This window comes from Helicoverpa zea, chromosome 13 (assembly GCF_022581195.2).
Source record: "Helicoverpa zea isolate HzStark_Cry1AcR chromosome 13, ilHelZeax1.1, whole genome shotgun sequence".
Taxonomy (NCBI): Eukaryota; Metazoa; Arthropoda; class Insecta; order Lepidoptera; family Noctuidae; genus Helicoverpa; species Helicoverpa zea.
In genome coordinates, this window is record NC_061464.1 from 12,066,923 (window position 1) to 12,094,678 (window position 27,756).

The 27,756-nt window shown below is 37.5% G+C and overlaps 3 protein-coding genes and 1 long non-coding RNA gene across 6 annotated transcripts in view; 2 read left to right on the forward strand and 2 right to left on the reverse strand.

Annotated features, from left to right (window-relative positions):
- The window catches only part of LOC124635622, a 162,968-nt gene that overhangs the window by 43,696 nt on the left and 91,516 nt on the right, over positions 1–27,756 (reverse strand). The gene's annotated exons all lie outside the window — the stretch shown is intronic.
- LOC124635630 lies at positions 9,909–11,756 on the forward strand. Its single transcript, XM_047171565.1, has 5 exons — positions 9,909–10,650; positions 10,797–10,910; positions 11,143–11,205; positions 11,283–11,348; positions 11,428–11,756. The coding sequence occupies exons 1-5, from the start codon at positions 10,254–10,256 to the stop codon at positions 11,748–11,750; spliced, it is 963 nt and encodes a 320-aa protein (XP_047027521.1). The 5' UTR covers positions 9,909–10,253; the 3' UTR covers positions 11,751–11,756.
- LOC124635628 (putative nuclease HARBI1) lies at positions 11,983–13,464 on the reverse strand. Its single transcript, XM_047171564.1, has 2 exons — positions 12,990–13,464; positions 11,983–12,884 (listed from the first exon to the last, which is right to left on the reverse strand). The coding sequence occupies exons 1-2, from the start codon at positions 13,208–13,210 to the stop codon at positions 12,020–12,022; spliced, it is 1,086 nt and encodes a 361-aa protein (XP_047027520.1). The 5' UTR covers positions 13,211–13,464; the 3' UTR covers positions 11,983–12,019.
- LOC124635634 lies at positions 13,724–15,520 on the forward strand. Its single transcript, XR_006985044.1, has 2 exons — positions 13,724–14,346; positions 14,545–15,520. It is a non-coding gene; the product is annotated as an uncharacterized LOC124635634 (long non-coding RNA).

Consider the following 27,756-nt stretch of genomic DNA (forward strand, 5'->3'; position numbering starts at 1 on the left):
ACACTGAGGTGTATGTCTGGTAACACTATACAACAGTGTAGATTTGGAGCTGACCTGATCATGGAGACGAGAGAAGGTCGAGGGAACTCGACAACTGAATATGTAAACTACCTCATGTTTGGGCTTATATCATTTGTATTGAATAGACCTTTGTAACAGTGAAGGTTAGGAGCTGACCTGATCATGGAGACGAGAGAAGGTCGAGGGAACTCGGCAACGGTACATGTTAACTACGTCATGTTTGGGCTTATATTATTTGTATTGAATAGACCTTTGTAACAGTGAAGGTTAGGAGCTGACCTGATCATGGAGACGAGAGAAGGTCGAGGGAACTCGGCAACGGTACATGCTAACTACGTCATGTTTGGGCTTATATTATTTGTATTGAATAGACCTTTGTAACAGTGAAGGTTAGGAGCTGACCTGATCATGGAGACGAGAGAAGGTCGAGGGAACTCGGCAACGGTACATGTTAACTACGTCATGTTTGGGCTTATATTATTTCTTTTGATAAGGACTTTCCACTAACGCAGATAGTTACAACTATGCTTGTCACTGAAAAGCTAAAAATAAAAAAAAACTTTTACATTGTTTTTGGGAGACGTTTTAATATTCTTTTTGTTCGAAAGGCTCGAGGAAGTGGTCGACAGAGGTTGTTTCATTGAAACAATGAAATTGACATGATAAAACAATCGAATGAACCTGTCACTCCTCCTGGGTGTGCTACATCTTCGCGTTTTCTTTTCTGTTTTTCCTGAGATTTTTAACGACAAAGCTTACTCTTACCCGACCTGTTAATTGCCTAGTGATTTGGTTTCTGTTGCTGTGTCCGTACTTGTATAAAATACTGGTAGAATGGAGGACAACTGTGTTGTATGTGAGCACTCGCTACGGCAGCGGCGGCGTCATAGACATATATTGAATGCAGAATTCTTATTATCACAACCGGACTTCCGTGGACATATAGACCAAGCGGTGTTGTATTCTGTTTTACCAATATTTCTACTATTTTTACTTCTGCCATGGACTACTCTTGAAACGCAGAACTGCGATGTGTGCAATGTTATTAAAATTAATGTTATAATATTAATATAATAACAGGTAATAACGATAATAACACGTCCAAGGCCGATTTCGACCACGGCGGCTGTTCTCATATAAGGAGATCAGAGATAGGACATCTGCACTCACTATTCTTTCACCCTCATAACCCGATGGGACGGTAATCCGTCTCAACCTGGGAGACATCAGGCGCAGGACCGACATTAACTGCTCCCCAATGCACGGCTGAATCAATCACCAACTTCTAGATTACGGGCTGCTTTGTGAAAGTTTATAAAACTCACAAAGCGGCTCGACCCGGGAATCGAACCCGACACCTCAGTCATAGCAGTCATGTTTGCGACTAGATCAACGAGGCAGTCTTTTACAGGTACCGTTTGACGGAACGAGATCGCTTTGCAATTCTTGTTGGCACTTGATTAGCCATCGTATAGCCCGTCAAGCGGGTGAAGCAGCTATTGCTCATAACATAGAAGCGCACAATTATTGTGTTTCATGTCAGCATCCAATACCACGAGGACGTCAAAGACATGTTCTTAACGCTCATATTTTGGAAGAACGACGAAACATTGCAGAACATATCTTACGCAACATACAACCACCACAAGAGGTATCTTTTCTACTTTATAAACATAATCATTGATTAAATGAACTTATCTCGGCAATTAATAGCAAAACTATTATTTTAGTAGGTAGACAATGTGATAAATAATTAAGACGTAAAATGTGCCTTTGTAATAATAATCGCGAAATCCTAAAGCTGTTCGTATAAATATATTTTTCATTTTACTTTAGTTAATATGACTATAGGTATTCTTTCAGCAAGAAACTATCCCGAATTACTTATTTTACAGATTGCGTTTGATGGCACAAGATTTGTGTGCCATACATGTTGGGTGCGAATTGAAGTCACGCTAAATAGACCTCCACCTGCTCAACCAGTACAAGCTTCGGCTTCTATAGTAGTCCCTGGATTAACTAGAGCCGCCAATACCTCCCGTCGATGCATGATTGCTAACTGCAACAACCAACAACTTAGCGTTATGTCAAACGTCATAAAAGTGCATCTCCTAAGTTACTACAATCTGTTCATACCTTCACGAGCCCGAATCTGCCAGGAACACATAAGATCACTTTCTATTGGAGAGTTGAGTGAGCGGATAGTTCATAATCAAACTGAAATCACTGCTGAATATGTGCAGGATATAATTAATACCTTCGTAAGAGATCGACAGAATAGATGCAAACTTGATTTCGAAAATGTAGGTGAAATATCAGAAAATGACCTCAAGTTTTGGACAGGCCTAAATCATGAAAACTTCAACGTTTTATTAAATGCAGTTCCATCACTCCAAGAAGGGTCTTCAACTCCGAAACAAGATTTAGGTGTGTATTTGTGCAAAATCAGAAATGGAGAACCTAACACAAGAATCGGCACTATATTTGGATTTTCGAAATCCACCGTAGCTCGTAAAATAAAAAGAGCAAGGTCCTGTCTAATGACAGATTTTGTGCCGCTGCACATGGGATTCCAGCACATAACCCGGGGTGAAGTTGTGAGTAGGAATAGGTTACTACCTCAACACATATTTGGAAGCGAAGAACATCCTAAAGCAATCGTTATTCTTGACGGCACTTACCTTTTTGTGGAAAAAAGTACTAACTTTTTATTTCAACGCCAGAGTTATAGTCTCCATAAGTACCGTAACTTAGTTAAGCCATTTATGATTGTATGCGCAGATGGTCATATTATTGACATAGCCGGACCTTACGCAGCTACCACTACAGATGCAGACATATTAAGGCATCTTTTGACAAATGACAATGTTTGGCGAGAATATTTTCTAGAAAATGACGTTTTGGTGCTAGACAGAGGCTTCCGTGACGCTGTCCCAGTTGCAGAAGAATGCGGTTTTGCAGTGCAGGTGCCTCCGTCAACTGTTCGAGGTGAAAGGCAATTAAGCACAGCAGCGTCGAACAAATCAAGGCTCGTTACTATATGCCGATGGGTCGTGGAAGCAGTCAATGGCCGCCTCAAAAGAGATTTTAAAGTGTTTCGGCACCGTACTTTTAATCGTGATTTGCCACACATTTTCGAAGACTTTAAAATAGCAGGTGCAATGATAAACTGCTCCCAACAGCCATTCACTGACAGTGAATATACGGAAGACTTCATAGATACGATAAACCGTAACATAAATAAACCAAATCTTTTAGCAGAGTTTGTTGAAGAAAACAATCTAAATCAACGGAGAGTGGCCTTCGCAAGACTTACTTCAAACAGCGAAGAAGTAAGCGACTTTCCAAGATTGACATACAATGATTTAATATTGCTATCTATTGGGACTTACCATCCCAGAGTCGCACGCTCGTATTGCAGCGAACATGTAAATGAAACAGGCGTATATCATATAGACATATACAGACATCAAGATATAATTAATATCAATGTTGATGATATACAAAACAACGTCCTGTTGAGATGCAGGATTCAATCACGGCATATCCGAAGAAAAGAGTACTACACCTATGTGCTTTATAACAGACAAAATGAGGGCAGGAACGCCATAACTGAATACTGTTGTTCTTGTATACATGGACGCAGGACATTGGGGTTATGCGCACATGTTATGAGTGTAATATATTATTTGGGCTGGATGAGGAACCAGCCCGAAGAAATGAACCACCCGGCAGATTTTTTGAATAATGTTTTAAGGGATTTAGAAAATTAAAAAGCCAAAAAAAAAATATAGGTGCACCTAATGATAGTGTTTTTGGGAGTCGGTTTTTTTTGTAAGTTTTTTTTCAATATATTTTTAGCTTTTCAGTGACAAGCATAGTTGTCACTATCTGCACTGAAAGTTCTCATCAATACGAATAATACAAGCCCAAACACGAGGTAGTTAGCATGTACCGTTGCCGAGTTCCCTCGACCTTCTCTCGTCTCCATGATCAGGTCAGCTCCTAACCTTCACTGTTACAAAGGTCTATTCAATACAAATAATATAAGCCCAAACATGACGTAGTTAACATGTACCGTTGCCGAGTTCCCTCGACCTTCTCTCGTCTCCATGATCAGGTCAGCTCCTAACCTTCACTGTTACAAAGGTCTATTCAATACAAATGATATAAGCCCAAACATGAGGTAGTTTACATATTCAGTTGTCGAGTTCCCTCGACCTTCTCTCGTCTCCATGATCAGGTCAGCTCCAAATCTACACTGTTGTATAGTGTTACCAGACATACACCTCAGTGTTAAGTTTTCCCCCGCGCATGCCTTCAACTTTCAAAGTTGCCCTGGGTTTCTCAGGGTTTCCATTATCAGATCCTGACCTGATGATTATGGGACCACCTGTGAGGTATACCGTGTCAAACAAAAAAATAATTTTAAAAAATGGTCCATAAATAGTCTTATGAACGATGTTTTTATAACAGCGCCTGAACAATTTTCAAAGCATTTTTTTCGTATGAAGGTGTAAAAAAAATAAGTTAAAGAGTATGCCATATTTTTTTTTAAATTTTTATCTTTTTTTTGAGATACGTCACAAAGTTATAGGACGTGGGGCAATTTTGTATGGATTATGATCCGTCTTCTTTGTCTCTAGCAGTCCTAGCAGTCAAACTGCCGCGTGGTATATCTTCTGGACTTATAGATTGTAAAGGTGAATGATAAAGCGTATCTTCAAATCTATAACCGTCGCGTGTGCGCACGTAATTATGTAGTACGGTGCATGCTTTGATGATATTTTCCGCAAACTCAATATTTAGAATTTTCTATGGAATATTTGCCATTTGTTGCTCAATATTCCGAAAGTGCATTCGATGTAGCGCCTTGCTCTCGATAATCGGTAATTGAAAACTCTTTTTGTGTGTGTGAGTTGTTTTCCACTGTAAGGGCGCATCACGTTTGACATGATTGCAAAGGCTTCATCGCTTACAAACACGTGAGGCAATGGTGTTCTATCGATATTTGATATTGGCTTCGGGTTGGGAATATTTAATTTACCATCCATCATTCTCTTATAAAATTCGGAGTGTTGAAAAATCGCTGAATCACTGCTTTTACCATAAGATCCGATATCAACGTATATAAAACAATAATTTGCGTCACACACTGCTAGCAAGACCGAAGAGAAATAAACTTTATAATTAAAATAAAGCGAGCCTGTATGTTCCGGTTGTATTATTTCAATGTGCTTCCCATCAATTGCGCCGATACAGTTTGGGAAGTTGGCGTATTTCATAAAACCTTTTTCTACGTCTTTCCATTTTTCGGTAGTCATTTCAGGCATGCACATAGATTTTAATTTGCTCCACAGCACTTTGCAAACTTGTTCCACTATCTGTATAATAGTCGATTTTCCAAGACGATATCCATAGTGTAATTCTGCGAACGAACAGCCTGTAGCCAAGTATCTGTCAAAAATAAAAATAGCATTATATTATTTCTTTTCAGGTTCTACACTAACAAGAAAATGGAAAAGTATTCGAGACAATTACATAAGGGAGTCTAAACGGCAAAAAAATCTTCCATCTGGGTCTGGATCCTCCAAACATGTACCATATGTAGGGGAAGATGGGTAACAGTGGATCGTGGGTCACAGTGAATCACTTTGCATAACTTTGTATGTATTGCACGCACACACTCACGCGCTTGTGTGTTTGATGACCTAGCGGTGCCCCCCGCGCCTAACTAGTTGCTCGCAGTGTTTCGAAGCGGGAGGCCGCGCGGCGAATATCTCGAGACTAGGTAAGTACGATAATAAATTTTAAGGTTATTTTTGAACACGTGTTTTAAACATATTAAATTAAATTAGCTGGATTTTTGTCTTAAGGCCTTGCTCTTTAATGTTTATGATGTTATTTTGTAAATAGATGCTTGTGATATACGCAACAAAAACTTTTTTAAGGTTGTTTTTTTGATGAAGGTATCTTTGGGTTTCACTGAATCATTTTGAATTGGGAAACAGTGGATCGAGATCCACTGTTCCCCAAATGAAGAAATCAGGGGGGCACAATGGATCATAAGCGAAACCCAAAGAATTATGTAGAAATCAAAATTAAAATTAACTGTAAACATTGTTTTTACGAAATGTTTAAAATTACAGTAAGGTACTTACATAAATACAATTGTTTTTTTCATGCCTTTGTGGCACAGTGAATCAGAATAATTTATTATTAATGGAATTGTATTTTTAAGGTAAAGATGCCGAGATACAAGAAAAGAAAGACCAGTATAGGTCTAACCACTGAAGAAGAAATGCGGAATGCCCTACAAATGATACAAAATGGGCAAAAAATAAGAGCTGTTGCAAGAATCACTAACATCCCTTTCACAACTTTATACAGATACAACGAAAAAATAAAAAAATCAACCAACGAAGATCCGTTAAGTTCGGAAAAGCTAACACCTAATTACAGTGTGCGTAAAATATTTACTACAGACCAAGAAGAAGTTCTGGCTGAATATATAGCAGAATGTTGCAAAGTATTTTATGGTTTATCTACTTTAGATGCTCGCAAAATTGTTTACGAAACCGCTGTCGTTAATAATATAGAAGTACCTCAGAAATGGCATGATACAAAGCAGGCAGGAGTTGAATGGCTATATGGTTTTCGAAAAAGGTATCCAAACATCACTTTAAGGACACCTGAGGGGTGTAGCCTTAGTCGGGCTACATCGTTCAATAGACATAATGTCACTATGTTTTATGACAACCTAGAAACTGCAATGTCTCGACACGAAATGTTTGGGAATGGAACTAGAGTGTATAACCTTGACGAGACAAATACTATGACTGTTCAAAAATCGGCTAAAGTTTTGGCATTAAAGGGACAAAAACAGGTGTCAAAAGTCACAAGCGCAGAAAGAGGGACTCTGGTAACAACATGTTATATAATCAACGCGTTAGGAAATACGTTACCGCCAGTAATGATTTTTCCGCGAGTGCACTTCAAAAATCATATGCTGAATGGTGCACCAACTGGAACACTAGGATTGGCCACGCAAAGTGGATGGATGAATAAGGAACTATTTGTCAAAACAATGAAACACTTTATTACACACACAAATAGCAGAAAAGACAACCCTAGTCTCTTGATTTTAGACAACCATGAGTCACACATCAGCATTGAAGCTCTTAATTTAGCCAAAGATAATGGTGTTACTATACTCACTGTTCCACCACACACAACAGGTAAGATACAACCATTAGATGTTGGCGTTTTTGGCCCTTTTAAAACGGCATATAACAAAGCTGTTGACAGCTGGATGATGCGGAACCCCGGGAAGACCTTCTCCATTTATGAAGTAGCTGCGTGTGTTAGAGAAGCACATATGAAAGCAATGACCCCAAATAACATATGTAATGCCTTTAAGGCAACCGGGATTGTCCCCTTTAACAGAGACATATTTTCTGATGATGATTTCGCGCCCAGTGAGGTAACAAACAGACTATTAGAAAAAGAAAATATAGTGCCACCAGAAGAAGAAAGATTAAACAATGAGAATGATGTGAGAACAAGGACCCCATCTCCATCAATAATACATAATGATACAATATTACACTCTATTGACACCCCAAGTTCTTCAGTGAATTTACTGTCTCAAGCAGTTTTACTGTCCGGTAATATAACGAGTGAATATCCTTCTGAAGAACACATTTCTATCCAACCAAACCGACTTTCCCAGCTCGCATTGCAAGCAGTTTCCTCTACCAGAACTAGTCCAGCACCTTTGAATATCACAATTGACATAACAAAATTTCATCGCACACCATCCAAAAATCCCAGTCCGATTCCATCCTCATCTTTATGTTCTCTTCCTCCCTCCCCTCATAATTTACCGCAAAAAAAGTCGATAAATTCGGAGGTTTCCTCTCCAGCATGCAGCAAAAGAACACCCAGTGTTAAAAAATTCATTAGTCCATTCGAATTTAAGGGATTACCCAAAGCAGGACCACGAAAGAAAGGAAAATCTGTTATACGTAGAGGTAAAAGTATGATCGCAACAGATACACCTTATAAAAATGAAATAGAACAGAGAGCTGAAGAAAAAAATAAACAAAAAAATAAAAAGAAGTCTGTTAACGTAGTAAAAAGAAAAATCTTAGAAAGCGACAGTGATAGTGAAGAAGAGGAGCGTATGAGTCTTTATTCAGAGGAAGAGCCTACTTTTGATGAAGACGATGATAAAATTGATGTTGTGGATCCTAATAACTTTCCTTTATTACAAAATTTGCCAGAAGAGGGAAGATTTGTACTGGTCGAATTTCAAGTGAGAGGGAAAAAAGTCTATTATGTAGCAAAAGTTATAGGAATAATTAATGAAGATGTAGAAGTTAGCTTTCTTAGAAAGTCTGCAAAGAATCCAAATAAATTTTGTTTGTAAACTAGTGTTGCCTCAGCCTGGATTTAGTGGGAGTACTAAAAGAGTACAAGGGTTGTACCAATTTGATATGGACTTCTCTAGAATAGATCTACGTTAATTAGTTTTCTTTTCTACTCATAAGATGTTAAATGTTTGTAGAATAGATCTGCGTTAATATTTTTTTATGTTGATTATCTACTCATAGGATGTTATTGTTGAGTTTTCTTTATTAAAATTTGAATTTTATGTCAAAGTGGCTAACAAATTGCTTATTATAAAGTGTTCCTTAAGGGTATTTTGACGGATCTAGTCTACCTACTCATAGTTAGTTTATTTCATTACTTTCAAAGTATAAAATGTTTACCTAATTAAATATTGAATATCATTGTTCAGTGATTCAATGTGAAGCACTATTTTAGAATTTAATTTTTGTTGTCTTTTTGTTCAAAAACGGTAGTTACCTAGTTTAATTTACTTAGAGTTTAATTTTTATTTAGAGGGAGTTCTTCATTTGATTTTGACTTGCAACAATAGTGTTGCTCAACTGAAAGTATTATTTGATCTCATTACGCAATAAATAATAAATATTGTGTCTATAATTGTGTTTTATTACTATTATAATAATGATGATCCTGTGTACCCCATATGATCCAGTGTGCCCAACCCAATGATTCACTGTATCCCAAATATGGGTCACAGTGAATCAATTACCACTTTAAAAAAAAACGGTTATATCTCATTAATTTATTGTGTAATATGGCCGTTGACGTTTTTTTTCAATAGACAGATATATTTATAGCTGAATCATTCAAAAACGCAGTACTTATAGCTTAAAATTCCGTAATACAGGCGCTTCGAAAAAAAAATGATTCACTGTCCCCCATCTTCCCCTATACTTCGCAAAACTAAAATTTCTCGAGAGTTCCGTAGTAAATAAGGATACAGAGAACAACTTTGAAACTCCTGCCGTAACAAATTCTGATTTAAACAATGCGGACAATGAAGACTTAATACCACCTCCAAAAGAACAAACTGAAGGGACAAGGAAGAAACAAAAAATAAATGCAGTGGATAAACAAATTGTTGATATTTTAGAAAAAAGTTTGCACGCAAGACAACAGCTTCAAACAGCACAACTAACTAATGAAGATGATGATAAATTATTCTGTTTATCATTGTACACTGAGCTCAAGAAGGTACCTGAGAATCGACGGCTGTCAACAAAGATTGAATTGCTCAATGTAATTCAAAAAGCACAGAATCCAGCATTACCACAACAAACAAAACAGTACCAATATCAATACGCATATTCTACACCGTCTTATTCCGGATACACTACTGCTAGGTCCTCAACACCATCACAACAGTGGTCTGCGACACCACCGGCACCGGCACCACCACCGCCAACGTCGACGTGGGTGCCGTCACCTTCAAGCCAAGATTCGGACAGTCTTCATTTATTTGAATAAGGGCTGATTTTTCAAGAGCCAGATAAAACGTCAAGTAGCTAACTGATCAATAACTTTATCTGATTCTTTAACGAACCAATAAAGAGTTTCAATTTTTCAAAGCATAGTTACCAGTCAGTTTACTACCTGACCTTTTTTTGTGACTAGCTTCACACTACATCTGTGTGAGCGAGACGCGCTTATGAACATTTACAGATCTAAGAAAGAGACAAACAATTTTCAACTTAATGACAGCGGTTGTCACATTTTAGAGGGAATCATAACATAACCTTAAACTTTGACGACTCGTCTTCGTGTTAATATTTATTTTCCGTTCGAATTTATTGTTTGCTGTTTGTGTGTTGTGTGTAATCATGGAAAATATCGTAAAACGTGAACGTTCCACGAATTTTAACAAAAGCGAAATAAGATTATTGACTGAATTGGTGGCAAAACACCGTACTATAATTGAAAATAAGCAGACAGACGCCGTAACCAATAAAGAAAAGGAAGCAGCGTGGATAAAAATCAGTTCATTATTTAATGCGGCTACGGGATTTACAGCGAGGAGTACCAAGAGCCTGAAGCTTAAATATGAAGGCATAAAAAAGGAAACCAAAAAAACATTGGCCAAACATCGGCAAGAGCTGTACAAAACTGGTGGCGGGCCCTCTTCAGCCCCAGAGGTTACAGATATACAGGAGAGGGTTATCGCGATATGTTCGAATATCAATGGGCTGGATGCTCGAAATGACAGCGACAAAATTCCAGGTATGAAGTCAAATATTTTAAAATATTTTTTGTTGATGTTACCATGGGAATTGATATAGTGTTTATGAAAACAAAAGTAATAACGCACTACATTTATCTTTAGCATCTTTCTAAGCAGTTTGTGTATTGTTGTTTTTTTTTTTCAGAACCTTTAGAACTGGAAGAGACTGCTAAAGTTGACCCGCTATCGTTGCCACTGCAATCATTAGAAAATAATTTAGTAATTGTACCATGTGATGACGATATTCCGTGTACTTTAGGTAAAATATCTAATTCAATAATAATAAATAACTTTAGAAAATAACTAAACATGTGCTGTAATTAATCTCTGGCTGCAGAATGGAAAAGAATAAATGTTTGATTTTTACTCATATCCTTGATAGATTTATGATCACATGATGGCCACTGATTTTTTTACAGAATGTTCAACCTATATATATTTATTTAATGTAAAATGAAAAACAAGGACCTGAATATATTTTTTTGTTTTAGATCAAGAAGAGTTTTGCCCGCAACAGGATTTAAAGGAGAAAGTTAACAGTGAAATTGGAAATGGTATTTTAATTTATTGAAAAAAAAGTACATAGTATAATAGTGTAATAAAATATAATAGTAAATTAATTTGTTTTCAGACAAGGCCTTTGATGACTTTCAATCTATAGAGATACAGGATATGGAAGTGGATCAAACTGAAAAAGGTATGTCTTTATCAATTTTCCAGTTCATTTATTTACATTGTATAAAATAACATTAATTAAAACTTATCATTATTTTCAGAGAATAAGTGGTCTTCATGGAAGCCAAAGGCTTTAAAAACTAAGATTAGTCCATACTTGAAAAGTAATCAAAAAATTACTAAAGTTGGAGTGACTGCAAAACTGGACCATTTAACTGAATCTCGCTTAGAGCTAGTGAAGCTCCAGAAGGAAATTGCCATAAAAGAGCATGAGTTTGTCAAACAGGCACACTTATTAAAAATGCAGAACCTGCATAATGATGAAAGAAGGAAGCAGGAAATGCATGAAGTACTATTAAGTAAGCTCCGTACTGGTGTAAATTATGGAACAAGTCCTTTAGAAATAATAAATAAAGATTTATAAAATGTTTTTTTTTTTTCATTTACCTATTCAACAAAACAAGGATCTCTTTAGTCTTTGACCATTTTTTATTGTAATGTGTGTGTTTAGTTCCAATAAATTAATTTTTTATCACTACAAACCCAGACTGTTAAATTCTAATAATCCTATTCAAAAGCAGTGAATACCTCACCACAAATTATTTGATTATAACAATATGATTACTGTAAAGTGGAGGTATAATAAAAAGAACACATTGTAGTTATAAAATTGTGTTTATTAATATATCATTACTAGTTGATTAGACTTTCAAAATATTCTAACATAGAGTCCCTTGTACTATTGTGTTGGTGTCCTGGCTGGTCAGCAATGAGAGTTTCAAATTGTGGTTGTTGTGGTATGTGGACTTCAGGATCCACAGGTGGTTCGCTTTCATTTCTAATTCTTGCAAGATTATGTAAAATTGCTGTTGCTACAATAATGTCTTGAGCGAGAGGGATTCGGCACCGCATTCCTATACTTAACACAGGAAATCTCCTTTTCCAAACCCCGAAACATCTCTCAATTACATTTCGAGTACGAATATGAGACTCATTATATAGTCTTTCGGCTTCTGTTCGAGGATCACTTAACGGAGTTAGTAAATAATGATTTAAGAAATAACCACTGTCACCTAGGACCAGTCCATTCTGAAATCTATTAGTATCAAACTGAAACTTTGCTGCAGAGTTTGAGAATATCAAACTGTCATGTGTTGAACCTGGCCATCGTGTTACTATATCTTCAAATTTTAAGTCGCTAGTACACATAGCTTGCACATTCAATGAGAAGAAACCTTTTCGATTTCTGTAGTCTTCTGCAGTATTGCCACCTGGTGAAATTATCTTGATGTGAGTACAATCCAATGCCGCTATAACCCTCGGAAATCGGGCAATATTAAAAAATCCTTCCTGTACTAATAATATTTCTTCTCTGTTAGCTGGCAATGTAACAAATTCCTGGCGAAGAGAGGCAATTGCTTCAGTAACTTTTCTTATAATTTTGCTCGCAGTTGAGTTGTGTATTCCAGCAAAATCACCTATCGTAATGTAGAAACTACCACACGCATAGAACCGCAAAGTCAGAAGTAATTGTTGTAAAGCTGGAACAGAATTGTTTCTGAAAAATAAAAAAATAATATATAGGTATCTTTCAATGTTACCTAGATCGTAGTCAATATACAAAAATCTCGTTTTTATTATTTATATAGAAAATAATTCTTACCTGTTTGTTACGTTGGCGATTTTACTTTCAATGAGGGTTAATAAAAATTGCACAGTACTTTTTTCGAGACGAAATCTCCTATGAAATTTCTTATCATCCCATAGAGACATATTATCAGGTCTCTCTCTAATAACTCTTTCTCTTCTCTCTGACTCTAAATAATTTAGCACTATATCATCTTCCTCGATTGTTTCGTCGTCGATAGAATCAAAAATATCCATTATTTTATAATTTAGGAAGCAAGAACACAAGTATAACCTACAAAAACGAACGCGCGTGATTGCAGAAATGACAAAATATCTGAGTTATCTGACCGTTAGCGCGCTACCTGGCCCGTAAAGGGCCAGATAAATTTATCGGCTGGATAGAGAGTTTACCTGACCGTTAGGGCCTATCTGTCAATTGAAAAATTGAGATTCTCGCTAACTGTGGAATAAACCTTATCTTTCCCTTTATCTGACCATTGAAAAATCGGCCCTAAAGGAGATTGCCACGGGGCAGGTCCCTTTTGTGGTATCGTGTGCCTGAATGGAATAATAACCTAAAAATATTGTTTATTTTTTTGTTTCCAAATTATTTTTTATACAATTTCTTTCACCCTGGGAATAAAGTTAAAATTAATTAATAGTTAAACATTACGTCGACATCCGTTTGATTGGTAAACAAAAAAAAGTTGCCAGATATCAAATAACTATTATACAATTATTTTTAATTATTATTCTAACTATATTCATGATAAGTCTATATTGTTGAACAGATAAGATAAGATAGATAAGATAAGAGCGATTTTAAATTAAAATAAAAGCCTTACGTAATTTAAAAACTTAAATCGATTTATTAATGATTAAATATAATTGCTCTGGCAACATTTACTTGCGCATGTCACATCACTTTGACGTTCGTTCGTTGTGTGTTCGTGATTGCTTTGTATAATACGTTGAGTTTTGAATTCCGTATTTACTTAGTTATTATTTACGATACGTGCCTTTCTGCTACCACCGAGTTGAGCTAATAAGTTCCTCGCGTACTTACTTTATGTTTTGTGAGATAATTGACTCCTCTTTGTGAGATATTGACTCTAAGTGCTTGACTCTTGTTTGTGCTGTTCTTTGTGAGATAAAGTGCTATTCTTGGAGAACAATTTGACTCTTAGTGAAATCCTTGTGTGATATTGAACTCCCGAACTGTTTTTGTCAGAACTATGTCTACCCCAGCCAGAAGTCGGGCACACCGCCTGTCTTACCGACGCTGTATTAACTGTTCCCTTTTACTAGCGTCTAATTTACGCCGGTATACAGTTGAGGAGTTGAACGAGCAAATGACAGTTCTTCTACGAACTTGGACAACGCCTACACCTGTAAGTTATCGTGTGCATAAACAATAATAATTATTGTGGACAATATAAATATAGTGGTTAAATGCATTATGCAAACTCAAAATAACATTTGATTAGAGTAAACTTAGCACTGTAAACTTAGTTCTTTATGAGAGTTTATGTATTTACAAGTTTAAGCAGTTATAAATATAGAATAGTATAGAATATAATCTTTTCCAGGTAACGTCAGATGATATCCTATGTATTGAATGTTATTTGCTGTTGCAAGAAAGGATATTGTCAAATATAACTGGATCCCACGAGGATATATCACCTGCATATGGTCACTTAAATGTTTGTTATGGATGTGGTATCTCTGTTGCAAGTCGGAGAACCCACAGAGTTGAGTTAGACTGTCCACAACGTAGCATGATTTTAAGATGGACTTTAGCACATCTGGTGAGTATTATTTAATAACATTCTGTATCATCACGCCTATAATCCCCAATCACAAGCGTGACGACGATTAGGCAGAGGTGTACCTAACAGTACACAATACATTTTGTCAGTTATGTTCTAAGTAATAACGGTGAGACCATGCAATCAACCAGGCACAAACCCAGTATTCCAGGCTCTTCTGGTTACTACTCATGAAATCTTAATGGAAATACCCAGAAACCCAATCCTGGAACTGAACCTGAGATCTCATACCCTGCAATTGTGTTTAACATTTTCTAAATAATGTTTCAGAAAAAATGCTGCATAGTTTATTTCTAATTGATGCTATTTTTATTCATATGCTTGCACAATAACAATATAGGGTTTGGTACCTATTCTGATATTCACTAATACCAACTATTTCATTTTAGGTTCCACATTTACAAAAAGTGTGCATTCCTTGCTGGTTAGCAGCAACTCGGGAGACGAGACGTTTGGAGGTTCAAGATTCAAACAGACCTGCAAGGGTCATGGATGCAGCTCTATCTTCATTAGAAGACCCCGAGATACCTGAACCACCTCCAATGCCAGCTCCAACATCTCAACCACAACAAGCATTACGAGTTCAATCTAAGATTAACTCACAAAAGTATAAACGAGTTGCTGCAGCTTCTCGTCACTGTATGTTTGTAGGCTGTGATAATGATGAACGTCTTTTAGTACCTATGACTATAAAGGAACTGTTGTTATTGCAGTACAATATATATATACCTTTAAATGCTAGAATCTGTCATCACCATTTATATAGCAATCAGTGGGATGAACTGACTACCAACCTAAATGACTTTACTAGCTTTCAAGTTGATGATATATTTTCCATACTGGAAAGAGCTTCTCAAAGAAGTTTAGATTTTAATAATATTGCAGCAATGGATGCACATTTACGCCATTATTGGCTGGGACTTACAGAGATGCAGTTTAATAATTTGGTTAAACCCTTTTTAATCACATGTTGTGATGGATATATTTTAGAGTGCATTGGACCATATGAAGCAACAAAAAATGACTCGACAATCATGAGTGATCTATTTCGTAATGAAAGTGGTCCAATGCGCTCATTTTTTAGACAGGGGGATGTCTTTATATTGGATAGGGGATTTAGAGACGTGATCCCTGAACTCCAAAGCTATAATTATAAAACATACATGCCTGAGTCATTATTGGAAGGTGAATTTCAATTGACCACTGACCAAGCAAACAAGTCTAGGTGTGTGACTATGTGTAGATGGGTAGTTGAAATTGTAAATGGTCGCATCAAAAGAGACTACAAACTGTTTCGACAAGAATATTTTAACAGAGCATCAACACACCTTATGGATGATTTTAAAATTGTTTGTGCCCTTTTGAATAAATTCCACCCAACAATTGAAGATAGACCTGACGCTGCAGAGTATGTGCAAATTGCTCAGGCGAGATTAAACAGTAGTAATTATTTGGGGGAATTTATTCGAAGGGATAACATCAATAGGAGACGTACGGTTTTCCAAAACATAGACAGCAATGCTCCCCATTTAGATCATTTTCCAAGATTAACTTTAGATGATTTAAGAAGATTTGCATTGGGATCTTACCAATTAAAACAGGCTAGATCCTATTATGGGGAGCACATAAGAAGTAATGGTACTTATAATGTTGAAGTAAGCAATGATGTCTTGGAAGAGGATTTGCCCTTAATATTGGGTCAAAATAATTATTTAATTAGGACTAGAATTAAGTCCCGCCATGTGAGCCATAAAACATATTACTCTTATTTGTTGATAAGTAGAGATGAAGATCGGGCAAATTCTTTAGAAAGTATCATTGCTTACTATTGTAACTGTCTAGTGGGTAACCGTACGGTAGGGTGTTGTGCTCATACTATGACAGTATTGTGGTATTTAAGCTGGGGCCGCTTCAACAATGTGAGTGCTCCAGCTCAATCTTTGGACGAAATATTTTATGAAGAATAAATAGTTTATTCATGTTTTGTTTTTTTTTTATTTCCCTTGCTATTACTAAAATAATAATAACTATCAATAACGGTAATTATGAGTCTATACTAATATTATAAAGAGGAAAGATTTGATTAGGTAGGCTATAATTTATCCGGGTATGGAAAGGTGTTCCCGGGGACGCGGGTGTAACCGCGGGAAACACATAATAACAATTCCATTACTTTATGCATAAATAGAGACATAATTCCATGGTACTGCTATTTACAGTACATATTTCTATGCTCATAGTGATCTATAGTCCATGTCAATTTCTAATTATAACCTATATTCTTAAAACAGAAAAATAATGATATCTCTTGAACCAGGGTGAATAAATGAAAAAAGGTTTCTGATTATGAAAATGCAATGTTTTTCCTATTAGTTAAAATAAAAATCTTCAGGGCACAAACATTTTTCACTGGGACCCAACTTCCCTTACAAAACGGGCAATCTCCTTTACTTACCTTAACGTTATAACGAGTTTTTCTTCTGGTGAAACTGAGTCTCTTAATATTGTTGAATTACCCGTTATGTCAGTTTTTATAATACTCAGTAATTCATCAAATATTTCACAGACATTCTTAAATAATTAAAGAACTTAGGTCCATATTGTCTTAATTTTGGATATAATGTAACAAACGACCCATGCGTCAGTCTATCTCTCAGTATAGGGTGCACCCAATATTCTCTTTGTCTTTGTCGTCGTCTTTTATAGCGACGGTAGAGGAGCCACACACAAGCAATCTCTTCGACGTCCATTTTCGAACTGAGCCAAAAGTATGTTCGCCCTACTAACGCTCGTTGAACGCCGTGCTAAGCGCGGTGTGTGTACGCGACCAACGCGCGCTCAACGCAACGCCGAGCGCCCAGTATGTACTTGCCTTTAGGGCGCCCCCAAAAAATGACTAAGCCAGCTCAAATTTTTATGAATATGCAATTACCTCTACAAGCAAGGAAGAAACCGAAAGTAAGACGATTTTCTATTGATGAGAAGATCTTAAGTCTTTCATTGTTTAAGAAGAACCCTAAAGCTAATGGTCATTTTTATAAATATTTTACACTCCCTGCCAGTAAAGCGTTGAAAAGGTTATTGAATCAGATAAAACTAACCCCTGGAATAAATAATATATGTTTTAAAAATATTTAAGACACAATGGAGTCCAAGGAAGTTCCAGATAGGCTATGTAGTCTGACTTTTGATGAGATGTCTTTAAACCCGCAAATTTTTTATGCGGCCCATAAAGATCAATTAGAAGATTTTACTACTAGTAACTCTAAAAATGTGTTTGCTGATCATGTTCTAGTTTTCATGGTAAAAGGCGTCAAAAACAATTTTAAGCGGCCAATAGGCATGATGACAGTAATCAAAAATCATTAAAATAATATATTTATTAAATTAAACTTGAAGCTTGGAATATAAAACGCGCATTGTTTTCTTAATTAATAATGTGATTAATATGTATTTTTATGAAATAAAATTACGAAATAAGGCAATCCGCCATGATATCTTGAACACCAATCAGAGCTCGTGACGTCATCTCTCAAAACAACTCGCGCGAAAGCGCGCGAACGTCACATTTCGTTATTGTGAACTTCCACTGCGATCTTTGTTTTTAATTAATTAATTGTTTATAACACGAGTTATGGAGCCCGGATTTATCAAGGCAAGGAAAGTTTTTGGCATCAAATAAAGATTTTTGTTCAGCTGAATTTAGAAATGTTAAAACTTCCATGTAAGTATACTAGTTTAATTAAAAAACAATGAGAGATGAAACCTAACCTCGAAATAGTTATTTACATTATAAACTATGCTAGAATCTAGAGAACTATGTAATAACTTGCATCAAAGTGATCTTCACAAAAATAAAGTTGTACCCTGGGCAATATTGCTTTTGAATCTCGCCTTGCAAGTTTAAGCCACTTGTTTCGTATTTTTTTATTGTGAGGAACGTACACAAATAACTTATCAGGAGTTGTTTTGGATGTGTTCTTACACTGGGGGACCCCACAACACCTATGCCCTTTCAAATTCATATTTAATAACACAAAAAACTTAATTATTGCACGAGCGTTGTTTACTTGCGTCTTGTAATTTCAGTCGTGACGTCACAAGCGACGACATGACACTGACAAGCGTTTTCGCGCCGGATTCAAAGTGGACAGAGAAAAATGCAATTATTTGATAAAAAAACTTCGCATTTTCTTAAAATAAATAATTTTTCATATAAAATAGACGTATACCTACATCATACAAAGGAATTTAAAAATTTGTCATCATGCCTATTGCGTATTATTTTACCAATGGTCTTACTAAATTAGATTTTTAAAACAGCATTGTTTTAACAGTGTAGTACTTAACACTGTTTGTGATCAAAGCCCAGTTAATGTTGGTGCTATAACAGAAATGGTAAATGAAAGGAAAACATTATATATGCGTTTAGGCAAAGAATGGCTTCATGAAGTAATATTTAAGGTCCACAGCCACCAGTGTTACCATTTTACGAAGAAAAGAAAGAAAACAATTTAATATACAGAAAAAACAATGAACGCAAAACAGTAAAGTGGGACTATTACCATATGGTATACGACGCTGATAAGGCAAAAGGAGAGTTGCGACTCCTGAATAAACTAACGGAGGAACACAAAGATGCGGGTTACACTAGCAACACAGCTGTTTAGTCACAGTGTTGCGGCTACAACTGACCATTTGGTAGGGTGATTCTTAGGAAAGGAGGATTAAACTTGTCCAGTCCGAATACTTTTTCGAAAATAAACTATATTTAATAAAAATAGCGTTTTTCATTTTTTCGAAGAAATCCAAGCTTTCCATTTCGGTGGTAGTCGCCAACAAGTGTCTTTACACACGTCTGTGGCGTACACACACAATTTAACTTCCGGTGTTGTTACTCCTATGACTTATTGCACAGTTAGTGATTGCTTGCGGCATGACGCTCCTGCTATTTGGGCTCACTTGGTGCCCCGTAATTCAGTACGTTATTGAAAGTAATCTCTCTTATACAAGCTGTTGATTTGCATCCGTGCCATAGTCAAGGAGGTTAAAATTAAATACGTAAATAATCGATTTGAATTACGGTAGGTGGGAAAAAGCTAATATGCGCTGCTTTTTTTGATGTTGTAATTTCATGGTATTTCAGAATTTAGCCCACGGTTAAACACAAATCATAACAGAATTGCCCCGCGGCCACAGTGTGTGCGTGATGGCAGCTATGTGTGCGTAGACAGAGAAAACTAATGTCTACGTGTGTGCGTGAGTGTCGATGTGTGAGTGTCTTATCTACGACATGACAGCGCGAGCGCGCGAGCGAGCGAGACCGAGTGATACGCGATAGCAATCATTTTATCTAAAGTTTCGAAAATCACCTTCATTATTGTCATTAACTTCGATTTACTTTACTTACTAATTTTTGAGCATAAATTTAACACAGATATCTTATTAACTACAGTAATAAGCAATACTAGTGCGCGAAAGAAAGTTCACTAACATGTTAACAGCTGATTGATAAAATGTTCGTTTTGCTTTATCTTTCAGCATAAAGTTTTCGCAGTGATTTAGTTTTTATTTTTGAATTAAATTGGTTAATAATTAGAAATTTTGCTTCCTTCTTAACGGTCTTAGGACCTTGGAACACGGAAATCTTATTAATGACGTAATACTAGTGCGCTAAAGGAAAGTTCACTGACCTGTTAACAGCTGATTGATAACATTTTCGGTTTGCTTTAACATTCAGCGTAAAGATTTCGTAGTAATTTTGTTTTTACTTTTCGATTAAATTACTGAAAGATGTGTTAGTTAAGTGTAGGCACGAGGTGATTCTTTCGGCTCGTAGGTATTATTGGCGTGGTTAAGAAATCAACTTATTTACACTAATAAAATTGAATAAGCTGACTACGTATTTACAAAATGTACAAATAAATAAATTACCTAGTTTAGTTACCCGGAGGTACTGTTCAAAGCTGTCACCTTCACACTCTTGGCACAATCGAGCACGACGAAGTAGCTGGTTGTCCTTCAGCTAACATAACACTATCACATTCGTTTTTAATGTGTCGAAAGCACTAAGTTAACGGTCCTAGCACATAAGTCTGTCACATGACCAGCATGACCCTCCGTGATGAGGGTTCCCGGTCGGTAAACATTTCCCGGAACATAGGTAGGTATGTACGGCTGTCATTGCACATCCTTGGCAGTCGTAACGGGTAGTCAGAAGCCAGTAAGTCTGACACCAGTCTAACCAAGGGGTATCGGGTTGCCCGGGTAACTGGGTTGAGGAGGTCAGATAGGCAGTCGCTTCTTGTAAAGCACTGGTACTCAGCTGAATCCGGTTAGACTGGAAGCCGACCCCAACATGATTGGGAAAAGGCTCGGAGGATGGATGGCTGTTAGTACACTGTTGTCACTGATCGCATACAGGCGGACCATCGCCACCAACTCGTGTTCGTGTAGTTTTCCGTCATCTCGCACTTTGTACCTACACGTCGCGGAATTCAAAGCGCACGTACGCAGCAGCGGCGGCGACATCAAACACACTGCTTGCCGTCGGCGCTTGTTTGTTCCGGCTTCAAGGGCACGCGGGGAGCGGCGAGGCGAGTGTGTGGGAGTACTCGCACTGTGATTGGGTGAATTTGGGTAGGCTGGATGATCTACGATTTTTATTGAACGATCGTTGCGTATGCTTTGTGCATGTATCGTTTGCGTTTGTGTGAGTGCGCAGCGCGGTAGTAAGGCTAGTAACACACGCGCCGAATTAAAGTACGGCTGGGTTACACTGACGGATATACGTAAATAAGAAAAAAACATGAAAAAATTACCTACCCATTTTTTCGTTGATTTGGGTCGAGAATCATTAGCATATTTACGTCCTTGACTATGGCACGGATGCAAATCAACAGCTTGTATGATTCGCCATCATCACTATATCGAAATAAGTATATGTTTTTTGTAATATCACAAAGGACGTTGTAAAACCGATGTGAATATAAATTATACTACAATTTTCATTTATTTTTATATTGTTTGAAACATATTTTAGTATTCCACGGACACTTAAAATAAATAAATTCCAAATAAAAAGTTGGGTCACAATATAATGCCTTATAAAATGTTTTCCGTCAGCCAGTGCTGCCAGGTTTGGAAGTTTTCGCGATTTCGGTAAATACGGATCTAATTGAGAACCTCCTTTCCGAAGTCGGTTATTAAAATGTATTATTGCTTACCTTACCAAACATATGGAACTGCTTTAGAGAACATCATCGCACCAATAATTATGTAGAGGCATGGAATGCCCGAATAGCCAAAAAATTGATTCGGAAACATTACAGTTTCTGGTCGCGATCAAAAGAGACATGAATACTTTTTGGCGCCGGGTTGTGATGGACGGACCTATATCAAGAAAAAAAACTGAAACAATCAACATGAATGCTGTGATCGCAGCCACTGTTAGAGATTTTGAATCAGAAGAAATTAGCAAGGGGTATTTAGGCGATCTAGCTGGCCATTCATCAAATTCCAAAATAGTGAAATCCGCACAAAAGTATACCTGTGTTACAAAATACAATGACTGGGCCACACAAAGAATGCGTATGCGCGCCCCCCCACCCGCGCGACCGCCTGTAACGACAGTCGACTCTGTGTTCTGTGGTCGACTCTCGATCGTCTGAGTGCGCGCTTGTATCATTCGCAAGTTATTTTTCTACATTTTCAAAGTTGTTTTTTATAATTTGTGTCACTTTCCTGAAAGATTTTGTGATGAATACGGAAGAAGCAGGTATGTAAAAATATATTAGTATTACTTTTATCATCACGTTTGTTCCAATTTTTTTTTATTTAACTGTTAAGAGAAATTTATTAGAAACTAGCTTTTGCCCGCGACTTTGTTCGCGTGGAATAGTGACTTTCGGCAGATTTTAGGTTTGACCAATAGATGGCGCTATACGTCCGGAATAAAATTTATTTTCCTATTTTTTTTTTTGAAATAAAATCTATCCTATGTCCTTTCTCAAGTTCCAAACTGTGTCTGTACCAAATTTCAAACAAATCAGTTCCGTAGTTTAGGCGTGAAGAAAGGACAGACAGACAGACAGACAGACAGAGTTACTTTCGTATTTATAATATTAGTTAGGATTCTTAACAATCTTTTACAAAGATTGGAGGATTAGTTATATATCAGGGTGCGTCCCGGCTCTCTTTTGAACGTATATTGGTAGCCCCCTGTCTCTATTTTCTAGAAAAGTAATAATCTGTTCCGACTTAGTCCGATTTCATAAAATATCGTTACATGTTATAAAGTAATATAGTATAGAAATAAATCAAATATAAGGGTTTTTATGTTTGTCCGGGCTAACCTTTGAAAAAACTGAACTGATTTTGAGGGGACTTTCACTGATAGTTTGGGGTCTTTTCAGAGAGTAATTGAGATCACTTTTTATTTATCACGGGAAAGAATGGGTCCCTTAAAGTGTGGTTTATAGTTTCAAATGTGAATATCCAAATATGTTATAATTTAATTGAACTCTTGTTTTTTTTTTTATTTCAGGTCCCTCAAATGTAAGACTAATAACCAGAAAATACATTTTTGAGAAAATGCAAGACCAAGACCTACCTGATTTCAATAAAAAACTCGACTTTATGGAGAATTACCTAGTAAATTTGGACCAATACTCCCCAGAGCAAATGTACGGGACAGTTTAGTTCCTGCACTGTACACTATAATTGTTGCGTGTTAGTTAGTGAGTGTGTCCAACATGTAAAACACTTCAAGTAGTAACCCAATTTGTTTATTTACTAGTATCGTACACTGTAAAAGGTTGGTGATTTCTACATGTATGTCTGTTCAACGTGTTGGTAAGTTGCACACTAAGTATATAGAAATATTAGTCGCGACAGGTGAACTTGTCGATTCGCGTTGTCAGCGGTATGGCAGTAAGGTCAATGTACGTAGACCGTACATGCTCCTAACCCAAGCAAAGGATGAGGAGACCATGACCATGTAAGAATCACCAGTACAAAGCAAGAAATTATCAAAGTATAAAATGTAAAAAGTATATAAAGTAACCCATAGTAAAAATAGTAAAAGTAAAACACATTAGAAAGTAAAAAACAATAAAAGTCAATAAACATCAAAATATTTAGATTCTTAAAACTTAAATTCAATGTCGGGGTTGGAATCCAAAGTACGCCTTGTAGGTAGAGGGTTCCGCTCGCCATCCGATCGGCCCCATCTCGTGCCTTCTTCGCAGGCGGCTTCTTGGACTGCATTTCGACGTCGGTACTGTGTCGAGTATGATGATTCACATCATCTGTTTTCTTCGTACAATAACCGCGCCTTTTAGCCAACCATGCAATTATTGCTACTCCGATTACAGTCAGCAGTACGTAGGAAATGACGTACTGATGTATATCGTGTGTTGTTATTGTGGTTGGTAGCTGTTCAATACTTTTCAAGTACCGCAGTCTTTCTTCGACGGCAGCGATGTCTTTATTGGGCTTTACTTGCAGCAGAGGTGTTGTATGAGTATCTACGATGCTGTTTATGGTTTTGTCCAAGGTAGGGACCTGGATGTCGTAATCCAATTTAGCGTTGCTGTCGTAATTGTTGTGGGAGTGAATTTTCAACTCCTTTGTTTGCAGCAGACATCCTTGCTTCAGCGACAATATAGATGACGTATTGATGACGTGCGATCTGACGTTATCGTGGCATACAGTACGTATTGTGCAGGAGTTGCAACATGTCACTAGCCATGTGTTCGTGTTGTGTAATTCGATCCAGGCAGTTTCGCATTGCGTTGGTTCTGCAGTGCATGGCAAGGTTGAATGCTGACCTAGAAGTGTGGCTTCGCACGGTGCTTTTGCGTTTTGTAAACTAAAAATAGGCAAGTTTCTAATGCAGACGAAATTTTCGGGTCGCCTCTGGATGCAGCGGTTTAGTTCATTTTCGTTAAGTCTGATGTAAGTATTTTTCTCCAGATTTGCTGCGATGTACTTGAACGACACAGAAATAACTGTCGTTTCGTCTTGTTTTTGTGGGTTTTTCATGGGCAGCGGAATAATCTGGTATACAGTAAAATCCTCGTCGCTTGCCAGTGGAATATGCAGCTCGTACAAGAAGTAGGTATCTGTTACACGTGCCTTCACGTAAATTAAATTGTATATATCTTTTGTGTCTTCTTGTATGTTGTCTATCGGTAAGGTTAAAGTCTTCGGTAGCTTGCCTGAGATAATCGTCAGCTGTTGAATTAAATTGACTGGAGTTATTAAGTGAACATCCATGCGTCCTTTATAGACGTCCAAGAACGTGTTGAAAAAGGTTTCTTGAATGGTTTTCAAGTTTTCCAACAATAAATGTGCAGCTAGCGCTGTCGAGGTGAGAAAGCTCGTCGCCATGGCTATCTCTATCCCTGATTCAATCTTTGCTAATCTTATGTCAGTTTCGTTCATAAAATTGTTGATTAATGTAAACTGCCGATTGATGTTGTCTTCGTTTTTCTTCAAGATATCGTTTTCAATTTCGACTATAGAGGTCTGGTTCTTTACAAGTCGTAAAATGTAATCTTCATTCTGCTGCACATTCTGAATATCTTTATGATATTCGTCTGCAAATCTCTGGTCCAGAATCCCGAAGAGACTGTTTGCCACATATCCCACTCCATCGATCAGGCCTCGTTTGCTGCGACACGACAAGTGTTTATGTGGTGCCAGTAGTACCTCGTTGTAATAGTGCAGAATGTCCATTTCGTGCGAAAGTTGACGAATCGTAGTTTGACAAAATCTTGGTTCCAACTTGTTGCAGAGAGCCGCAATGTCTTGTAAATAATTTTCGAACTTTTGAACTCCGCTCCAGTAGGTAGATAAGTTGTAGTACATCAGCAATCTCCATTCGTCGTGAATCAGCTGTACTTTCCCAATAGTGTCGTAGTATATAGGGCGATCACTTCCTAAAGTTGTTATTTGAACACCTGACGATTCTTGTGGGATGACACTGGCTTGTATGCTGGTCATCAAGTAGACGAGTGGTAGTGTGGTGAACATGGTGACCTTAAGACTGTTTCCTTTCCGATTTATTTTAGCGTATTATGTTGCGGTTTCAATAAGCAAGTGAGTGTTCAGTGACTTGTTGTTTGTATTTATTCATTAAGTTAGTGTCGGGTTTCAATTGGCAACGGTGACAATTTTGTAATAGGGCGCTTCAATGTGCCACCTTGCGTTTTTATAGTTGCTACTCGGACATATCCGTCGCTGCCGGGATGCACTTCAATTATGCGTCCTAGGGCCCACTTCCCAGGTGGGAGGTTGTTTTCCTTTATCAATACAACATCATCTGGTTTAATGTTAGGCGTAGGTTTCAACCATTTACTGCGCGCCTGTAGCGTTGTTAAGTAATCGGAGGACCAGCGCTTCCAGAACTGGTGGAACATGTTTTCAGTTAACTGCCACCTTTTTCGTAGATCTAGGTTTCGGTCATCTTCATAGCTGGCTAGCGGAAGAGTCATAGTTGGACTACCCGTCAGAAAATGTCCAGGCGTTAGGCAGTTGTAGTATTCGTCGGGGTCTTCTGTGAGGGGGCAAAATGGTCTGGAATTCATGCATGCTTCTATTTTTGTCAGTAAGGTCGAAAATTCTTCATAGGTGAGTTTCTGCTCGCCTAAAACTCGACGTAAGTGATGTTTCATAGAGCGCACCGCCGCCTCCCAGAGTCCTCCCGCTGTTGGCCACGCAGGGGCGTTGAAGTGCCACTCCACTTTCATTCTGCCTATTTCGTTAAAGAACTCAGAGGACAATTCCATACTGAACGTTTCGAACTCACTGTTCAGCAATTTTGAGGCTCCAATGAAGTTTGTTCCACAGTCTGAATAAACATGACTTGGTGTTCCACGTCTTGAGCACATCCTCTGGAAAGCACCCATAAAAGTTTCAGTGCTCAAGTCTGAAACCAGCTCGATGTGAACTGCCTTTGTTGATAAACAAACGAAGATTGCGATGTATCCTTTGGATGTCTTAACGCCTCGTCCTTTGTTCAATTTGACGTCTACGTGACCCGTGAAATCCACCCCGGTGTGAGTAAATGGGCGGGACGGTGTCACACGCTGTGGGGGCAGGTCAGCCATGAACTGATAGTTTTCTGTAGGTTTGATTCGATGGCACCGTATGCACTGTCGCAACTGAGTTTTAACTGCTCTGTTTCCTCCTATTATCCAATAATGTTGACGGATGTAGGCGAGCGTCAACCGGGCGCCACCGTGCAAAGTTGCGATATGTGCTTGGCTTATCAGTAGTTCAGTAAGTCTATGCTTTCTCGGTAGAATTGCGGGGTTTTTCATACCCGGCGGTAAGTTAGTTTTGTTTAGACGCCCTCCGACACGTAAGATACCCTCCTTGTCTAGGTAAGGCGATAATTTGCAAATTTTGCTTTTAGTGGGAACATGTTCATTTTTTAGTAGTAGATCATATTCGCTGCTAAATTCTAATCGTTGAACGTTTCTTGTTATTATGTTCGTAGCGCAATTAAGTTCATTGGCCGTAAGCGTTAGGTCATTGTGTTGTTTCTGTCGACCGGCGTCAAATTTCTTCACTTGTTTTGCTTTACAAAGTGAATTTGTTCGGAATCGCACAATCCAAGCTATAATACGCGTCACCCAGTTTAAATTGCTGTAATTATTTATTAAGTTGATTATTATATTTTCTGGTTGGCTTAGGGTTGGCGCAGTGCTTTTTTGTTCCATCGTAGTTGTAAGTAGACAACTAGGTTGCTCTTCGGGTTTGTCTGGAAACGTTCTCAGAGTTGCAGGTCCATTCCACCATAAGTGGAAATTCACCAATTGTTTTGGATATAACCCTCTGGTTGCACAATCTGCAGGGTTGTTTTTTGATTCGATGTAAAACCAATTGGATGCTGGTACCACTTGTTTGATCTTGATGACTCGGTTTTCCACATACTTTTCCCATTTGGATGTCGCTCCTTGCAAC